General features: G+C 48.4%; 6 protein-coding genes across 6 annotated transcripts; 3 read left to right on the top strand and 3 right to left on the bottom strand.

Annotated features, from left to right (window-relative positions):
- Nucleotides 1-57: 57 nt before the first annotated feature.
- I303_100750 (uncharacterized protein) lies at nucleotides 58-3,374 on the bottom strand (the record flags this gene model as incomplete). The annotated part of the gene is made up of 2 exons (XM_018404122.1): nucleotides 58-604; nucleotides 709-3,374. The coding sequence occupies 2 exons, from the start codon at nucleotides 3,372-3,374 to the stop codon at nucleotides 58-60; spliced, it is 3,213 nt and encodes a 1,070-aa protein (XP_018266776.1).
- Nucleotides 3,375-4,086: 712 nt separating this feature from the next.
- Nucleotides 4,087-6,857, bottom strand: I303_100749 (uncharacterized protein; the record flags this gene model as incomplete). The annotated part of the gene is made up of 4 exons (XM_018404121.1): nucleotides 4,087-5,529; nucleotides 5,597-5,898; nucleotides 5,966-6,482; nucleotides 6,567-6,857. The coding sequence occupies 4 exons, from the start codon at nucleotides 6,855-6,857 to the stop codon at nucleotides 4,087-4,089; spliced, it is 2,553 nt and encodes an 850-aa protein (XP_018266775.1).
- A 500-nt stretch (nucleotides 6,858-7,357) lies between these two features.
- On the top strand, nucleotides 7,358-8,385 carry I303_100748 (uncharacterized protein; the record flags this gene model as incomplete). The annotated part of the gene is made up of 5 exons (XM_065968193.1): nucleotides 7,358-7,501; nucleotides 7,590-7,701; nucleotides 7,795-8,102; nucleotides 8,181-8,291; nucleotides 8,359-8,385. 5 exons carry the CDS (start codon nucleotides 7,358-7,360, stop codon nucleotides 8,383-8,385), a joined length of 702 nt encoding a protein of 233 aa, XP_065824265.1.
- A 489-nt stretch (nucleotides 8,386-8,874) lies between these two features.
- Nucleotides 8,875-11,739, top strand: I303_100747 (uncharacterized protein; the record flags this gene model as incomplete). Its single annotated transcript, XM_065968192.1, has 11 exons — nucleotides 8,875-8,881; nucleotides 8,940-9,063; nucleotides 9,139-9,541; nucleotides 9,670-9,855; nucleotides 9,919-10,011; nucleotides 10,081-10,134; nucleotides 10,202-10,874; nucleotides 10,955-11,019; nucleotides 11,193-11,429; nucleotides 11,535-11,582; nucleotides 11,680-11,739. 11 exons carry the CDS (start codon nucleotides 8,875-8,877, stop codon nucleotides 11,737-11,739), a joined length of 1,950 nt encoding a protein of 649 aa, XP_065824264.1.
- Nucleotides 11,740-12,041: 302 nt separating this feature from the next.
- On the bottom strand, nucleotides 12,042-13,656 carry I303_100746 (uncharacterized protein; the record flags this gene model as incomplete). Its single annotated transcript, XM_018404119.1, has 4 exons — nucleotides 12,042-12,463; nucleotides 12,618-12,939; nucleotides 13,068-13,197; nucleotides 13,298-13,656. The coding sequence occupies 4 exons, from the start codon at nucleotides 13,654-13,656 to the stop codon at nucleotides 12,042-12,044; spliced, it is 1,233 nt and encodes a 410-aa protein (XP_018266773.1).
- A 306-nt stretch (nucleotides 13,657-13,962) lies between these two features.
- Nucleotides 13,963-17,475, top strand: I303_100745 (uncharacterized protein; the record flags this gene model as incomplete). Its single annotated transcript, XM_018404118.2, has 9 exons — nucleotides 13,963-15,548; nucleotides 15,668-15,868; nucleotides 15,940-16,003; nucleotides 16,125-16,345; nucleotides 16,430-16,705; nucleotides 16,832-16,951; nucleotides 17,047-17,076; nucleotides 17,182-17,274; nucleotides 17,370-17,475. The coding sequence occupies 9 exons, from the start codon at nucleotides 13,963-13,965 to the stop codon at nucleotides 17,473-17,475; spliced, it is 2,697 nt and encodes an 898-aa protein (XP_018266772.2).
- Nucleotides 17,476-17,628: the final 153 nt, after the last annotated feature.

Raw genomic sequence — 17,628 nt, 5'->3', positions numbered from 1 at the left:
TTCCACCTCAGACAACTCACCCAAACAATCGGACGCACAATCATAAAATAATATAATTCAACCCAGTTCAGAAGGATCAAACCCCTTGGCTACTCTGTTCCACTCTACTTCCTCAAACAACCCGTGACCCACTCTTTTGAAGCGGGACTTGAACAACTCTAAAAGCCATTCAGATTTGATATCCCTCACTTCATCCGAATTGACGCAAAAAAGATCGTTGAGGGGACACCAAGTGGCTCTAGCCATATTTCGTAGACATATCTTGCCCAGATCGACATCGCCTCTCTTGGAAGCGATTACGAAGAGGGGCCAAGCGTGAGGTGTACCGAAGGTATCGAGGTGTCTGATTATTTTACGAGAGATGTGTGGGGTGATGAAGTAATCACTTAGGATCAAGAATGATTCGATATCCTCTGGAAGGATTAAGCGATCTACGAAGCTCTCGTCGTGCATTACCAAAGTGTTTAAGAATGTTGTGATCATTCCCGGAGCTTTTGAGGAAGTTGTAGTGGTAGTGGCGGTGGCGGTGGAAGGGAGTCGAGGAAGTGTTAGAGAGAGGTGTTTGTTCTTGATTGGCGATGCCGACAAATGTTTGAGTAATTCGCTGGAAATCGCCAAAATACATACGTATATAATATCCGGCATGACATCAGCCCAAGTCGGTATGTTACGAGTATCAGTCCGTTTAGCGATCGATCAATCACCTACCTGTCCGCCTTGAATCTGTCAATCTGGATTCTCCACCTCATATCCCCATCCCCTTGAGAAAGAGGGAGAGCCAAGATCAAGTCGCCTTGAGGGTCATTATGGATCTCGTCCCAAACGATGCTTGTTTTGGGCTGCCAGCCGGATCTTCGTACAGTGGCAGCTGTGCTCGTGCTCGTGCTCGTGGTAGTAGAAGTAGAGATAGTGGTATCGGAAGTACCAGAATGCACGCTCTCAGAGAAAGGAGAAGTTGGAGACAGACATCGAGGGGGAGGCGAAGTCGGCGATAGACATAGGGCGGGAGAGGGACATGGAGAAGCTGACATCACACTTGATCCTGGTACGGCGACATTGGATGTGGAACCTCTCTTGAAATAGCGTCGAGAGTTTCGACTGGTAGAAGGATTATGATCGGAATGGATGATACTTATGTCGGGCATCTTGAATTTGTGTTTCCAGTTGGATTTGCTATTTGTACTGGTTTCGGTAATGGTATTGACATGTCCCGGAGGTGAAGACGCAGAGGCTCCTCTTCCCATACTTGCAGCATGGGTAGTCTGTTCCGATCGTTCAGGGTCGTGGTCGTAAGCGGCTCGAAGCGCTCCGTTGTCATGCGGCCGAGGTGGCGGTATGTAGGGGACAGTGAAATCAAACAGATCCCTATCGGCTGCATCGAGGTCTGCAGGCACTGGCGCAGTAGTAGACGCTGCGACTGATCGTGGTCGAGGGAAGGGTTCATCTGGATCAGCAGCGTCTTCTTCTCGCGCAGCTCTTGGATCTGCGGATGGTAGAGGCGGTAATGGATTCATTGGCAGCGGACCAACGCTTGAAAATGGGAGAGCTTGATTTGCGACTGCAGCGTGTCTTTCGGGCGGCGTAATACTGGCAGGGGCCAGTTCCGCGACTTGGTCTATACTGGATGGCTGAGTGATTGAGATGGGGATGCCGATCGGTCGAGCATGAGAGAATCCGGGAATGGGCGGTGGCGGGATACCAATACCTGGTGGAATTGGTAACCAGATGACATGAGGCACGTTTTGTGGTATCGCAGGTGGTGCTGAGGCTGAGGCCGTAGCTGTAGCTGCAGTTGAGGCTGGACCTGTTCCGCTCGCGGACGTATCTGGCGACAACATACCCTGTGATCGTGCGCTTATACATGGGATGAGCCGCGGCGGAAATGCGGGTAAGACGTGAGGTGATCCGAAAACGGTAGGTGAGATTGGCGGGCTGAAGATCGGTGAAAGTGGGAAGGCTGGATTAAATGTGTACTGAGAAGGGGAAGGCGGACCAGTGAAAGGGATCGAATTTGGGCCTGAAGGTCCGATTGGAGTAGATGGCTCTACTAGGCCCGGCAAGGACCATGGAAAAGAGGGACTCGGGGGCAAGTGTGAACTTGTGGAAAAGGGACCGGGACCGTTCAGAAGAGGGGAAGCAGTCCGAGGGAGATAAGGGAACGGTAAAAAAGGCGGAAAGGGCAGCGAGGGAGACCGCATTCGAGGTGAGAGTGGCGGTGGTGAGGGAGGAAGAGGCAAAAAAGGGGCGATTGATGGACCTCGAATACGGGGCAATGGAGTTTCGCTATTCGTACTTTCAGGCGGGTCGGTGGAAGGCTGATTTCCGTTGCGGCGGGGTATAGTAGGGAAACAAGCTGGTTCGTTTGATCCAGTCGACCTGGTGGAATTGTCGCTCCCAACAACACCCGTACCGCGATTGGAGTCAGTCTCGATGTTGATGTCGATGTCGTTCTCATTCGCCAGACTGTTGTGCGGTACAGGTGGCGGAGTAGGTACATACCTACTTGCCAATCCGGGTGACTGGGGTGGAACATCCGTAGAATCTGGGCTTGGAGTACTAGTATTGGCGCGGTGGAAGTAGTCATTATACCATTCTCGCACTCTGCTTTTCCCTTCCTCTTTCTCTTTTTGCTTCTCTTTGCCTTTTTCGGCGCTCTTTTTGACTTGAGTTTGTGTCTGAGCTTGAGAATGACTGTCCTTGAAATCCGACGAGGAAGTCCGAGTACCCCCAGTTTGAGGTGAGGCAGCCTGCGAGTCTGCTTCGCGAGCAGATATGAAATCCGCATCTGTCATCGGTAATGACGAATCGATCGACATCTGATACATTTCGTAGTCGCTTTCGCTATCGTTGCTATCGTTTGCGCCTTCAGGATCGTTCAGGTTCAGATGATCCAAACTAGTCGTAGAAGAGTTCGGGTAATGAGCGATCATTGAAGTGTTGGTACCGATACTGAAAGGTTGGCTTGAAGAGCGCTCCATGTTCCTAGGAGGCGGGGGAGGAGGGAAAGAAGCGAAAGGGATGGGGTTGATCGTTTCAGGTAGAGGTAGAGCAGCCGTGGAAGTAGGCATAGGCGCAGGCGCAGGGTCGGAATCGGGATGAGAAGATAGTGCAGAATCCATGAAATCACGAAGATGCTTGTCTTTGTCTGTGTTTGTGTCTTTATTTTCCTTTGAGCCTGTTGCTGATCCTGGGCTGAAAGGGGACGCAGTCCGATGCAGAGAAGGTACAGCGACGAGGGATAATGCTCGACGCCATGGAGAAGCTGAGGGCGGCCGAGGATATCGAGGGTGAGCGTGAGAGTGAGCGTGAGAGTGAGAGTGTGAGTGTGGATTCGGCTTTGGAGTTTCTTTAGTAGGTGAGCTAAGGTCAGTCATCAGGGCTATTACTATGTCAGGTCAATTGATGTAGTCAGACAGAAGTCGATCAAAATAAAAGATAGAAAATCGAGAATGGGTGGCGAAGAAGGGGGAAAGATGAAGCAGAAGCTGAATTAAAGTATACAGGAATCAGCTCTTTATGTATATGTGACGGCAGATAACACGATCAGCGAATGAGTTTTGTCAGAGTAGTCGTGAACAATGAGGAAGAAGCGTCAATACCATGCACAAGACAGTACTCTTCCATCATATAATGATGACACGACTCGAGAGCAGACACACATCTCTCGGTCGGTGAGTATGTACAACGATGCAAAGTCGTGTTCACCCACAAGAACCATGGCATCATTGTGTCGATACACACGATATCGTGTCTTGATGAGATGGATTAGGATTCCCGGTTGAGCGTTTCTCTCGTTCCCGTATTCGCCGAATCGAGTGTTATTGACTCGTTGCTCAATGTCGCGTTGTCTTGGTAGTAACAGTGATATCGATCGTCTGTGAATTATTGATGATCTATAGAATCAAGTATGTTAAAGCAAAGATATAGAAATCGTATTCTCCGCTTTTCTGAATATATCCCACATATTATCTCATCTCACAGTCTCTTCCCCTCTGCCCTGGCCCATTTCTACACTATTCTGCACAACAATCACAAGGTCCGCAACAGAAATTCATTTTTTTCAACCCCAACTCTGGTTTCGACTGACTACGACTGATTGACATGTGCTTCAGCCGAGTATTTCCCACTGATCACACCCTTCTTGATCTCCTCAAACCTCCAGTCATGTCCCTCTATGTCTCCATCGACTACCTCAATTCCCAGTCCACTAGCTAACACTCCCTCCGAGTTGAAAGTCACCAGTACATTCTGCGGAGTCAGACTTTCTCCGGTGGTAGCATCCGTGATGAACTTCGCTATTATTTTACCTTGACCGATGGGGAGCTGATCCATCTTCCATGTCATTCGCCTTTGGGAGGGGGACCAGACACCTCCAGCAGGTTTGGCTTGTACGTTGTTCACTGCCGGACCATTCCCGAAGATAGCCACGAATGATACGTTGTTCAGTCCCTCCAAGGCGTTTTGCTGAGACTGAGACTGGAGACTGTAATTCAAGATCATACGAGTTTCACCTTCTTTACACAAGAACGCAGGGTCCAACATCAACGGAGCGCTGGACCCTTCTTTACCCGGTTGGATATGAACGACATATTTGAATAACAGAGCTCCCTTGTCTGACGACGTAGATTTTGATGAAGAGGTAGCGGAAGCTAAGACTTCCGAATTCAAGAAGTATTCTCCTGGTCTATCGGGTACTTGGGCCAAGTAAGCTGGATTAGGAGCGATTTTCTCGAGCGTCTCGAAGGAAGTCAGGCGGATATGGATAGGACCGGTGGTTGGTTGCGAGCGGGTCGGTCGGAGTGACAAGTGAATTTCACCAGTGATTTGGATCTTGGTGACTTCCTTGTTCTTGATGATGACGTTGATTGTCTCGTTGAGATTCGCTCGTAGACCTGCTTCGCTCGATGTCGAGGGTAAAGTCGGCTGGGTCAAGGTTGGACCGCCGAGTGAGGGGCTATCGAACGGGTTGTTGGACGTGACTGATGACATTGACACCTGTCTAGCTACTTGACCAGGTCTGTCTCCGAGACCATTCCCAGTTCCGTTGGTGAAGCTGGTGGGTGAGGCGGCTGAAGTAGGCGAGTCGGCCAGACGCTCCTCAGGCTCCGATACTTTCCCAAGTGCTAATCCGCCCAGACCTGAGGACTGTTCTTCAGACAATCCACCGGCGAACATGGTGTTCCTGACATCCCTTCTACCTCGGGCAATCGTGCTTCTTCTGGATGGTTGAGACGGAGGCATTTGCAGGGTCTGCTGCATCTTCTGCAATGCTGCTTGTCTCTCTTCCTCGCTTTCTTGGATTGGAGCTGGGGCCAGAGAGAGGTTCAATTTGGGTGGCGCATGTTGGGAAGAAGCTGACGAGGATAGGTTTTCTTGTGATGCAGAAGGAGAGGAGGTGAAGGTGGTACCGAAGTGTGTCTGACTTTGAGCTGTCGATGGAGCGGGCACAACTTCGTTGGGTTCCTCCCATAGACTTCTATGTCTGTCCGCAGGGGCAACAGAGAAACCTTCTTCGTCGACGGGTGGTGCCTATGAATCACATCGACATGTCAACGCAATTCCAACCGGTCCAATGTTACTATGTCTCACTACTCACGGAGCTGGTCGAACCTTGAATTCGAGGTACATCATCGCTCATAAGATCGAAAGGCGCCTCCCTTGGAGTTTCGTCTCGTCCGCTTCTGGTAGACGTAGCGTTGCTACCGCTTCTCGTGCGGCCTACACCAGCCAAGGTCTTCTTCCTTCCGAGCATGGATTTAAAGCCTCCCGTCAATCCACCACCACTTTGTTCTTTGTTGAAACTTGCTGATGAGCCATTCTGCCTAGGTGCAGGTCGAGGTGAGAAGTCCTGCGCTTGGCTTGACGACGTCACCGTCGACATCCTTCGATTTGACACGGCTATGTCGTCTGATATCAGCTTGCGGCAATCTAGCTCGCCATCTGGCGAGCTGAAAGAGTGACTCACGAGTCGAAGTAGCACTGTCCGGCGCACTCAACCTGGGTGTATACCCATTCGCATTCCCATTACCACCGATGTTACCCAATTTTCTACCCACACCTAGGACCTCTTCGCTGGTTTCCCATGAGAGTAGATTGGCTATGATTCCTTCTGCCCTCTGCCCATCTCTGGTGGCTATATCCCCTTTGACGGTCCCCCACCTGACGATGACTTCCTTGAGCGTCCTCAGCCGCTCTTCGTCTAGTCTTTGATAAGTGGTATACACCATAGGCGACAGAGAGGCCAATTGAGCTGTCAGTTGATTCAGCTCGGAATGCAGTTGATCGGCTTTCGACGATTTTGCCTTCTGTTGTGCTTTCTCCAATTTACCCGAAACTTTTTCGTAGTCTTTCAAAGTTCTGTCCAGTGAAGCATCCTGCTCTCCGATCCTCCTCCATGCTATGACCTTGGAAGGTAAGTCTCTCAAAGGCTGCTCGAAGTCCGTTCGCAACATCGCCGAGAGTGTCGAATGAGATGCAGACGTCTAAAATGATGTCCATCAAATTAGCCATTTTCAGTGGGAGATACGTCTTCATAGTTTGATGGGACAACGCGAAGAAGCACTCACCTCGGAAAGCTCAGAGATTACACTATCCCATAATCTACCTTCTCCGCTAGCTTTCTCCCATTCATTACCACTCTTCCCGCTCAGACCGCCCTGTTCGGCAGTCTTAGCCAACTTGGACAGACTTTCCGCATAGGTAGCCTCGATCTGAGCTCGCTGCTTATACACCTCTGCCAAAGCGTTGACATGAGTCGTCGAGGTGTGCAGCCGGCGCTGCAATGCTGAGAGTAACGGTCGGGGTGGTGTGGGCAAGAAGTTGTTCACCCATGTATCCTCCGGCAAGAGTTCCGACATGACGTCTATCCGCAATCACTTTGCTTCGATGTGTAAGGCTTCTTCGAACAAGACAAGTCTTTTTCTTGAGTGTTGGTCGAGAGATGCAATGCAAGGTATGCGTGCACAAGAAGTAGCGCTGATATGTCAGGTGTAGAGTAATGAGGATTGAAGTGGGAGTGGGATGAGGAGGGATACGGGGCCTCAGTGTTGATGTTATGGGTGCTATGGGTGGGTGTTGCTCATGTTGCTATTCTCGGTCTAGTCGCGAGTGGTGGTGAATGAATTTACCCCATTGGGTAATTAATGAAGGCAATTAATAGTATGACGCAACGACGGCAGTCTTACCCTTACAACGCTTATGATCCTGATCCTAATCCCACGTTACTTCTAATCCTCGTTTTGCCATCCACACTCATCTACACATTCATTCATTCTCAATACAGGTCATCCCATATCCCACAGAATTTCCCACTTCCACAACACTCAATCACTGGCCATTACTCGGAAATAAAACCACAATGAAGGTCTACTCCCTCTCGCTGCTTTCGGTCACTCCCACCACTCCGGCACAGGCTACATTGTTGGGAACATCCCAGGATCTAAGCAGTTTCTCCTTCTACCAACGAAGCAGTGTTGGAGAATTTATGACTTTCTTCACGAAAGTAAGTCTACCTCCCCTTTTTCGTCCTCAGCATCTCCTGAATTGGGGTCATTGCGTGACATGGGCTGAGCAAATGGTGATCACTGTAGACCGTTGCCGAGCGAACACCGGCGAACCAACCTTCCTCGGTGGAGGAGAACAACTATAAAGCGCATGTCTTCAGAACGTCCGGACGACAAGCGAACAGTCCAGGTATGGCTGGTGAGTGTCCTCATCTTACCCGGCTTTCAGGCAGCTATATGTGAGGTCGAGACTTCAAACGCACGATAAGCTGATGTGGGTGGTGGGTAATAGCTGTAATGATAACCGACCTAGAATACCCTTATCGACCTGCATTCTCCTTATTGACCAAACTCCTCGACGAACACACCACGTTACTCAACAACTTGCCTTCAGCCTCAGCAGCGCCATCTTTCGGATCAGCTTCGGCAAATGCCTTCGGCGGGAACCCTTCCCAAGCTGCTGCCGGAGGTCTACCACCTGCTCAGAAGGGTAAACTCGAAGGAACCTTATCAGGATATCTATCCAAATACCAAGATCCCAAACAGGCCGATACGATCATGAAGGTGCAAAAGGAATTAGATGAGACCAAGATTGTTCTGGTGAGCCTCCGCTCTCCCTCAACCCAGCTAAATGCACAAAGCTGATTGACGTTGACGTTGTCTGTTGTCTGTTGACAGCACAAAACAATCGAGAGTGTCCTTGAACGAGGGGAGAAGTTGGATAATCTCGTAGAGCGATCGAATGCGCTTTCTGCGCAGAGTAAGATGTTCTACAAGACAGCTAAGAAGGTGAGTCAGCTGTCATTTTGGCCCTGGACAGGAAGAGGAACACAGCTAATAATGTCGAATTCTGTAGCAAAACTCTTGTTGTGTCGTCATGTAGTCGGCTTTCCATTTATTCAGTATCACTAATCTCACTCTTTCTTCGTCTGGGGTCCCGTTTGTAATATTGGGCTGGGGCGGGAAGATAGATGACACGTTCAATAGTATTCATAGCGGAGGCGGAGAATAACGAGAGGAAAATGTAATATGTATTGCTTCCATATCACAAAGTAGTCATCTACTGGCCCTATACTCTATCTTTTAACTTTTAATGAATCACGAGTCAGCCATACAGCTGTACCGTCCGTGCAATGGGGGAGACAGCAAGTAGTCATCATGAAGACAGATAATGATACCATTATTTGTATTTATCCGAAGTTCAACCGCAAACATTTTGTTATTGTCCACCTCACCTCAGGCCCGTCTTGAGCATCGACGCGTTTGATCTTGTGATGCATCACTCAACTTACTATCTTCTGGCTGACAACAATTCGACGACAATAAGCAGCATAATTCTCCTCTTCATGTCTTGGAACGGAATCTGGTCAGGATGCCTGGTAAGTCGTCAAAGGACGAGCACATGGCTGGAGCTGAACGATTGATGGATAAAAATAGGCGATATAGTGGTAATTAGCGATACCGAGGAGATATCAGATGACGATGAAGAAATTGCTTTTGTCGGGATCACACAGACTCAAGCGCAAATCAAATCTCATTCCAGGACAAGTGGTCCTTCGAGGTATGTAACAAAACCTGTCATTTGTCACGAGAACCAAGCTGGGGACGCCTGAGCTGATTGATGCAACGAGCGAAGATCCGCACAAACACAAATACCTATCTTTATCGATTCAGACGATGACGAAGAAGAGGAGCAAATCCGCTCGAACTCGATAGCTGGGGTAGAGAATCAAGAAATTCTGACGATCTTATCATCAGGCTCAACTAGTATCAACACTGCGACAATCGCAAAGGCAGCTACAACCAACTCATCGAGCTCGAGAGTAATGAGCGATGTTGGACTAGCCACAGATACGATCAAAGCTGCCGTCAAGTCAGATAGAGATCGCAAGGGTAAACGAAAAGCGGTCAATGCGGTAAATGCGACAGATGTCGGTACTACGGGCAATCTTGAGTTGGATTTGATGGAGGTGAAAGCTCTGATGAAGGAGTTTGAGGATTTCGAGAATAGTATAATGAAGGATAGTATCTTGACCAAGGTATGTTTTAGGCCCCTCCATAAGTACGGTCCCGATCATTGTGTGGATGCTCATTCTTATAACGTATCGATAACATTCAAGTTACATCGTATTTGCACGAGCTGATATTGATCCATTTGTGATTATAGATCGACTCACTCTCGAGTCTGGAGATTCCGATTGATACTCAGCTCAACTCGATTGAAGATGGGCATGAAGATATACCGGATAAGGCTAAGAAAAAACCTAAGAAACGTCAGAGTAGCTCAAACGATGGTGCAGCAACCTCGGAGAAGCGGCAGAGAGCGACAACAGAGGGAAATGAAGGTGGATCGGTAAGCTGCTGTTTCAGACTCGACATTAGAGGCATACGATAGCTCATAGTTTGTTATCTGTAGATACCGCCTGCGAACAAATTGAGTAAAGAGGAGAAAGAAGCTTTGAAAGCGAGAGAAAAGGCGGAGAAACAATTCCAGAAAGATACAGCTAAAGTGAGCGACATCTTGGGGAGGTCATTATATCACCGAACACCTGAGGCTGATGGACTGATATATCTACAGGCGGCGAAGGAAGCTGAAAAGTCGTATCAAAGGAAACTGGCTGAAGTCAATCGAGTAAGTGGAATCTGTTCCGCTCAAGGAGTCAGTCAAGGTATTTTCTCATGACCACGATATGTCGTAGCTTCGAGTAAGCAAAAACGACACAGTCCGCGAGATCCACCTTTACCTCTCATCCGACTTGTCGCATCCTAAATCACCTATCTCAGCCGCGCTCCCTGAAATCCGAAAACGTGTCACCGACAATTACTCTGAGCTTCATTTCTTAACTGAGGACGAATCCCCTATTTGCGGAGTCATCAAATTCAGGCGGCATCTCAAAGCTCGTTGGGATGTGGGGAAAAAACAGTTTATACCGCTTGAAGAACCCATGTGGGTTTGGGAAGGGATCGTCCTGGTCATCGTTGAGGCTGAAGAGATCGTCGATAAGATCTCCAGTACTTTGACTTCTGCCTCGTCGTCCGTAGCTGGAATCGGAGACGGGATGATGGAGGAGCAAGAAGATCTATCCAGTTGGATATCCGATATCAAGTTGACTTTGAACCTGAAAAAGGGAGATCAAGTCATAGTCATGATCAGAGGACTGAATAAGTATTATAGCAAGACGAAGAGTTTGGCGAATAAGGAGTTCACAGCTGCTGCGAGAGCCGGATTGAATGGTAACGCAACTTCGAGCCAGACCCAGGGGAGTAAGAGTAGAGGTAAAGGCGCGCAGATACAATCGAGACCTGACAAGGAGATGGTTGAGATGGCTTTGGTGGAACTGCAAGTCAAGCAAGGGTGTTTTCTGATTCACGGTGAGTGATGGAAGCTAGATATGAGTATGCGAGAGGAGAGTGATTGACGCACTTGACTTGACGATTGGTACATTCGATAGTGGAGAAGACTGAAGATATCGAGGATTGGGTGTATAACATCGCGGCAGACGTGGCTATCCGACCTGTGAGCGGTTTCATCTGATTTCATCATTCTCCCATGCCACCGAACTGTGCTTCTGTCAAGCATCAAACATCAAGCAATAGGAGAGACGTGTGGCTTGGGCAATTCGCCGTGAAGGAAGGGTGGCGTTGGTATACTGGCATACTGATTCCCGAGTGAATGGTGGATTCACGCAGTACAAACTCATCTCGAAATCGCATTTAAACTTCTGTCCCTCGGACGGTATCCGAAAAGCGTCGAATCCTACAGAAACATTCGAATTGATGTTACAAGAGGTGACGGGTATAACGCCCAGCGCATCGATGGGGATCGCCAGTGAATATCCGACGTTTAAAGATTTGATGCAGAGCTTCGAAAGGGCTGAAAGGCGGGGTGGGGTCGAGAGAGCTGAAGGGATGTTAGCCGATTGCGAGGTGAGTGATGCCAGAGGATCTAACCGCTGTTACAGTCGATTCGATTCGATTCAATTTGATCTAAATGTTGATGTATGTTTGGATTCGGTTCCTTGGGAAATGTAGATCAAAACTCTGAGAAATGGGACGGCGAACGGAAGGAAGCTCAATAAGGTCAGTCTTTTGCTTTTCCCTTCTTCCATTTAGGACAATCATGGTGGATGAGTGGATTGATTTGACGTGTCGATTTGAATGGTATGATCACGTTTAGGCACTGGCTAAGAGAGTTTATAACGTGTTTAGAGGCGAAGATAGTTTGGCATTAGCTTAATCACACACACTTTTCTTACCCAGCCTTGCTTGACGCATATTTGATCTTGTATTTGTGTCTTGGGTTCTTGTGGTTCATATCTCTGTATTATATTGTGGTATGGGTATAGCCGTAATTTCAATAACATCAATATGCATGTGTCATTATGTATGTGACCGGGACTATGCTATCCTCATCGACAGCCACATCGACATCGACGTGAAGCGTGTGAAGCGAGAGTCGGTCCTATGCGACAAGGTAAAAACCACGGTCCTTGAGGCTGAGCCGTAGCCCGGACCTAGCTAAATCTTCGCTAGTCAGGTTCAGTCCTTGGATTTCTTACTCTTCTTCTTCGGACTATCTTTATCTCTATTCTCGCTCTTCCTCTTCTTCTCTTTATCTTTCTTCTCCTTCTTGTCCGGAGTCTCAGTCTCCTCCGCTCCCTTCGCGCCAATGTCAGGGTGATCATCAACCTCCATAGCTTTGACAGCTGCAGCTTGCGGACCGGGACCGGGAGTCGTGAACCCATAAGCGTGATTCCTGAACTTGAGCAGATGCGACGGCTGAGCTCGCTTAGGCGGTAATTCAGTATCTTGAGTGATTGCTGATGATGTCTTGGGCTCAGAAAGGAAAGAGGGTACAGCTGGTAGATCTGCCTCGTGTTCGTGTTCGTTTTCGTGTTGATCGGCTTGTGAGGGTGAGAGGGAGGGAGTTAAGATGAGTTTGCGGGTTATTGATTTTGAAGCTTAAGGGACATGAATGAAAGTCGTCATCGTTGGGCATCAGCTTGTTTTCATCTCAAGGTCCATGTATAATATGTCTCCAGTTTCGCGTCGGATCCAGTCCGATTGAGCTCGATGACTAGATGAACGAAGGCGAAGTCGAAGCACACAACTCACCAGCATACAATTTTCCCCCTGCCTTGATTTTAGGCACTAACAATCTTAGACCGTCCATCTCTTCTCCACCTTCCACCTTCATCTCGCTATGAACGTCTTGTCCGTCGACGTCCATCCTCAGAGAATCGACGGCTCCTGGTCCGGCAGTGGGTTGGCGTCCCTCTTGATCGACTACTGCTCGAGTATGTACGGATGTTCCGGCTGTTGAGAGCGTATATGTGGTCGATTTGGTTTTGAGTGATCCGGTCACAGAAGACGATGATGAGGCTGAGGTCGATTTGGGGATTTGGAGTTGTAAGCTCGATAAACGGGATGGTTTGAGCTGGGAACGCAAAAATGGATGCGCTCGCTCGTCAGCTTCGAGAATTTCAACGGTGTCTTACCCGACATCCACTCATGCAGGAGACACAAATGCTATGAGGTAAATAGGAGAGACGCGAGTCCACGTACATCTCTTGGGACTCTGATAGCCCACAGTTCTACGCCGGGTTTACTAGCCAAAGCATCCCATTCGAAAGGCGACGACGTGAATGCTGATGAGACTCTGAGCTCGCTCATGCCTATCGGAGGCTCGTATTTCCTGCTCAACAAGAACAGGCAAAAATAGCCTCGTTAGCTTCGCCTGCCGTGATCAGATTGCTTTTTAGGGGAGTTGGATGTCATTCGAGACTGATACTCACTTCAAGCTCTTTCCTCTCTTTTCTTGGGCAGCAGATCTATCATTGGTCTTGGTACTCCTTCTAGGAGTGATATCTTCCAGGTTTTCATCGCTGTCTACTTCGCTCGAAGATGACGACAAAGACGAAGACGATCCAGCAGCGGGAGCAGCATCTTCGTCTTTTTCGGAATCGATATCTGAAGGTACTTCTTCCGGGGAGATAGCTTGAGGAGGTTTGGCTTTACTTTTGTCTTTGGCACCAGTTTTAGATTTCGAGGTTGAAGTGGATGTGGAATTGGAATTGGGATCCAACTTTATTTTCACCTTCTTATCGGATTTCACCATTGGAGGAGCCGATGAAGAAGCCTTTGCGGAGGCCATCTTGTGGTATGCCGAAGCTCGACTTGAGTTTCGTCGAAGCTGGTAAGATAGAAGGTCGAAAATACACTCGGTGTGCACAAAGACGTCGGTGATTTTGAAAATTCTGTTATGTGAATGTGTTTTCCACGTGGTGGTGCAAGATGAGGTGCGGGGTAAAGCAAGCTTAAGCGCTAAGAACGCGGGGTAAGATCGGTCGGGGTTGGTGTGATTGGATTTCTTGGTGAAGCAGCTCAACTAAGACAATACAAATAAAGCATATCGTTGCACTGAATAGCATGGAGTCTCGTTGATGTGCTGCTCGGTATAATGTCCTCGTCTTCTCCTCACGGCACGCCTTTGAGCACGCAGTCATCCTTATCCTCACCGCGTCTACCAGATCCTATTTCACCTCAAGTACATGCGGCACAAGAATTAAAATTAGAGGATCAATCCTCAATCTTGGACGATGTCGTAACTCCTTCCGCATCATCGTTCAACCTATCATCTTCTCCATCAGAATTACCATCAACGAGACAGAAACGCAATGACCTGACACCCGTGAAGCCCAAGAAAGCAGGTAAAGCCAACGCGAATGCTCGTGCCGGTGCGAGTGCTAGTAAAGTCAAAGCTGCTGCAGCTATGTTCGAGAACAAAAGCACTTCGCCCAGCTCATCAAGTTTCAGGTCGATACCAGTCAACGTGAATACGAACAACAGATCTACTAGTCCAATCAAGAAGCCCACATCGTCACCATCACCCTCCCTTTCTAACAGATCCCCATCATTTAGCTCGACGTCAAATCGATCAATCACTCCTTCCCCTACCAAATCACCCTCATTATCCTTATCTAGCTCAACATCCCCTTCACTGTCATCAAGTAAAGGCAAAGGCAGATCAACTATACGCTCTCCCGACGTAAAGCTCGACTCGCCTTTTATCAAGAACGACCTGAAAATCCCATCACCTATAAATACACCTTCTCCAACAGCAGGAAACATCGACAAATTCTCCGAAGTCCCATTATCGAATGATCCCCTTCATGAGCACGAGGAGTTAGCTCTCACACCAACTTCAGCTCAACGGACGCATTCAACATCGCCAAATCTCCAAGCTCCAAATCAGACATCCGCGTCCCTGACTAGCTCACCAATCCTTTCTGAACGGTCATTCTCTCAGCCTAAAGAGGTATACACGCCTCCACCTAAAGAAGCTCCAGCAGGGAAGACTTCGTTCTTCGGCTCAGGTCTAAACTTCGGCTTCCCCTCTTCCTCCTCTGCATCTCCATCATCAGCAGCAAACAACGATAATAGTACGAAAATAGTGTCTGAGCCTTCGGGAGAGATTCTCGGCGCTTCTCAACAACCGTCCAGATCAGGATCGGCAAGCTCACAAGCCGGAGGCTGGAAATCCACCATGACCAGCTTTCTGACATCCAGATCAACCTCGACAAACTCTAATTCCAACTCAGGACCCAGCAGAAGCGGAAGTGGTGTACCGACAAATGCTGAAGCTGTGAATGAGCAGACTCCGACTAGGCCGGCAGCGCTAGAGAGGAACCCATCTGAAGGGACGTCATTCATCATCCATCGAGTCGACTCGTCGACGGCCTCGAGGGATAGGCGTATATCAGCACAACTAGGAGGCGGACAAGCTATCAGAGAAGGATTTGAAAGAGTCAGAGGAGAGATGGAATCTGCTGCACGGGAGATGCGACGCGAAAGAGAATCAAAGGCGCTTACTCTCACAGAGTCAGAACTGGGTGATATTCCTTTGGAAGACGATAGTGGGGAAAGTGAAGAGACGGTCGATTGGAATTTCTGGGGATCGGTAGTCCAGGATTTCGAGAATGTCGCTAGGGAACGACCGAAAGATCTGAGTAAGGCGATACAAATGGGTATACCGCCCGTCATCAGGTATGTCCCAGATCCCCATTTAGAGATTCGGCTTCATCCTGTCACACTGTCACTCCGCACGAGATCGTGTACTTGTAAAGGGTAAATGACTTAGCTGACAATGGTAATATTGATTATAGGGGGGCGATATGGCAGTTGATGTCATCGTCGAAGTCCGCGCCATTGGAGGAAACGTATAAAGCCTTGTTGAAGATCCCGTCGACGCACGAGAAGGCGATCAAGAAGGATTTGAACAGGACGTTTCCCAACCATAAGTATTTCCAGGATAATGCTGGGATAGGGCAAGAGGGGCTGTTCATGGTCGTAAAGGCCTATAGTCTGTGGGTGCAAGCGGGTCTTCTGGTGTCCAATGCGAAGGGCTAATATATCACCTTTGGTTTCTGTGGCTTAGATACGATCCTGAAGTGGGTTATACGCAGGGACTGGCTTTTATAGTGGCTGCTCTACTTCTCAATGTGAGTGCACCTTCGGCAACGGTATTGCCTTGTCGCTGCGTAGTCGATGGTACCGTAGCCAGATATCGTCTAAGTGGGGACTGCGCTTTTGCACTTCAGCTGACCTGGCTGAGACCTTTAGATGCCAGACGAAGAAGCTTTCTGCGTACTCGTTCGCCTGATGGACTCGTATAATCTCAGATCGCACTTCACAGCCGAGATGCGCGGGTTACAATTACGTTTATTCCAATTCGATCGCCTCGTAGAAGAGATCTTACCGTTATTGCACACGCATCTGGTGAGACAGGGAGTGAAAAGCAGTATCTATGCTGCTCAGTGGTTCATGACTCTTTTCAGCTATCGGTGAGTGTTTCTTTTCTCTCCTTTCTTCCTATGTCGTGCAGACGAATCAAACTGATCGATCCATATCCTTTGATCTCGATTTAGATTCCCGTTATCATTAGTATACAGAGTGTTGGATATCGTCTTTGCGGAAGGGATAGAAGCGATCTTTCGATTCTCTTTAGCCTTATTGAAGAAATCGGAGAATAGGTTGTTGGAGTTGGAATTCGAACAGATATTGAACTTCCTTCAATCTGACTTATTTGAGGTCTATCGAGTACCGGATCCTATTTCTGGAAGTGAGAATGGAAGTATCCGGGGAGAAGAGGAAGAAGAATGGAGAGCGAATGATTTCGTCAGAGACGCGTATGAGATCAGAATGTGAGTCATGTGGTATCCGTTCCTGCCTCGCCCCCTATCTTTCCCTTCTGGATTGTGGACTGCAAAATCAAGTCATCTTAGGGTGAGTAACAGGCTCGCTGACTGAGTCGCTTCAAACCCGCAAAGAACCCCCTTCATGCTGGATTCGTACGCTTCGGAATGGGAAGAACAGCAGAAGAGCCAGAATCGACATGCCTTGGAGGTGGATACGCTGCGAAATGCGAATAGGAATCTGAGTGCTCAAGTGTGAGTTGAGTTCGGTACACTGTTGGCCATTTCATTCGTCGTCGCTCGGATGTAGCCATCTTAATGATGACTGATTTACGATGAATTACATACAGGAAACAACTTGAAGCTAGTCTGGCGACCATGTAAGTGTTCCGCTCTTGTCTGATTCTTGCCTCGCCCTTGACTGTTTTGGAACCTATGCCGGTAAGGGACATGTGAAGCTGACATGAGAGTTTGACTGGGTATAGGAACCAAGAGCACGTGGATCTTGTCCGACAGCTGGTAATGAGTAAGATCGAGAAGGAAGAAACGGAAAATGAGCTTGTGCGGTATAAAATGCTGTACGTCTATAGCCCGATTTCGGCTGTCAGCTATCATATAATAAACTTGGTACAAAGCTGACGATACGAGTACCATACTACCATACCTGTCGCAGATATGCGGAATTGGCACATGCCCAGCAAGATGCATTGTCGACTCATAGTAGATTATCTGGTGGGTCGATCAATAGTCTCTCGGCTGGTAACAAGCCGTCTGCCTGAGTGCAGGCATCAGGATTGCTAGTTCAGCGTCAAAATAATGAGACCGGTCCTTTTAGATTGTGAACTGTAACATATATAATGGCATAGATCGCCTGTTCACATTCTTAGTCATACTATACATATGCATTGCATCCATGCTTGCGTGGTTTAGAC

The sequence above is a fragment of the Kwoniella dejecticola genome, chromosome 1, assembly GCF_000512565.2.
Source record: "Kwoniella dejecticola CBS 10117 chromosome 1, complete sequence".
In the NCBI taxonomy this organism is placed as follows: domain Eukaryota; kingdom Fungi; phylum Basidiomycota; class Tremellomycetes; order Tremellales; family Cryptococcaceae; genus Kwoniella; species Kwoniella dejecticola.
The sequence above is the reverse complement of the archived record's forward strand: the minus strand, read 5'-3'. Positions and strand labels throughout refer to the sequence as shown.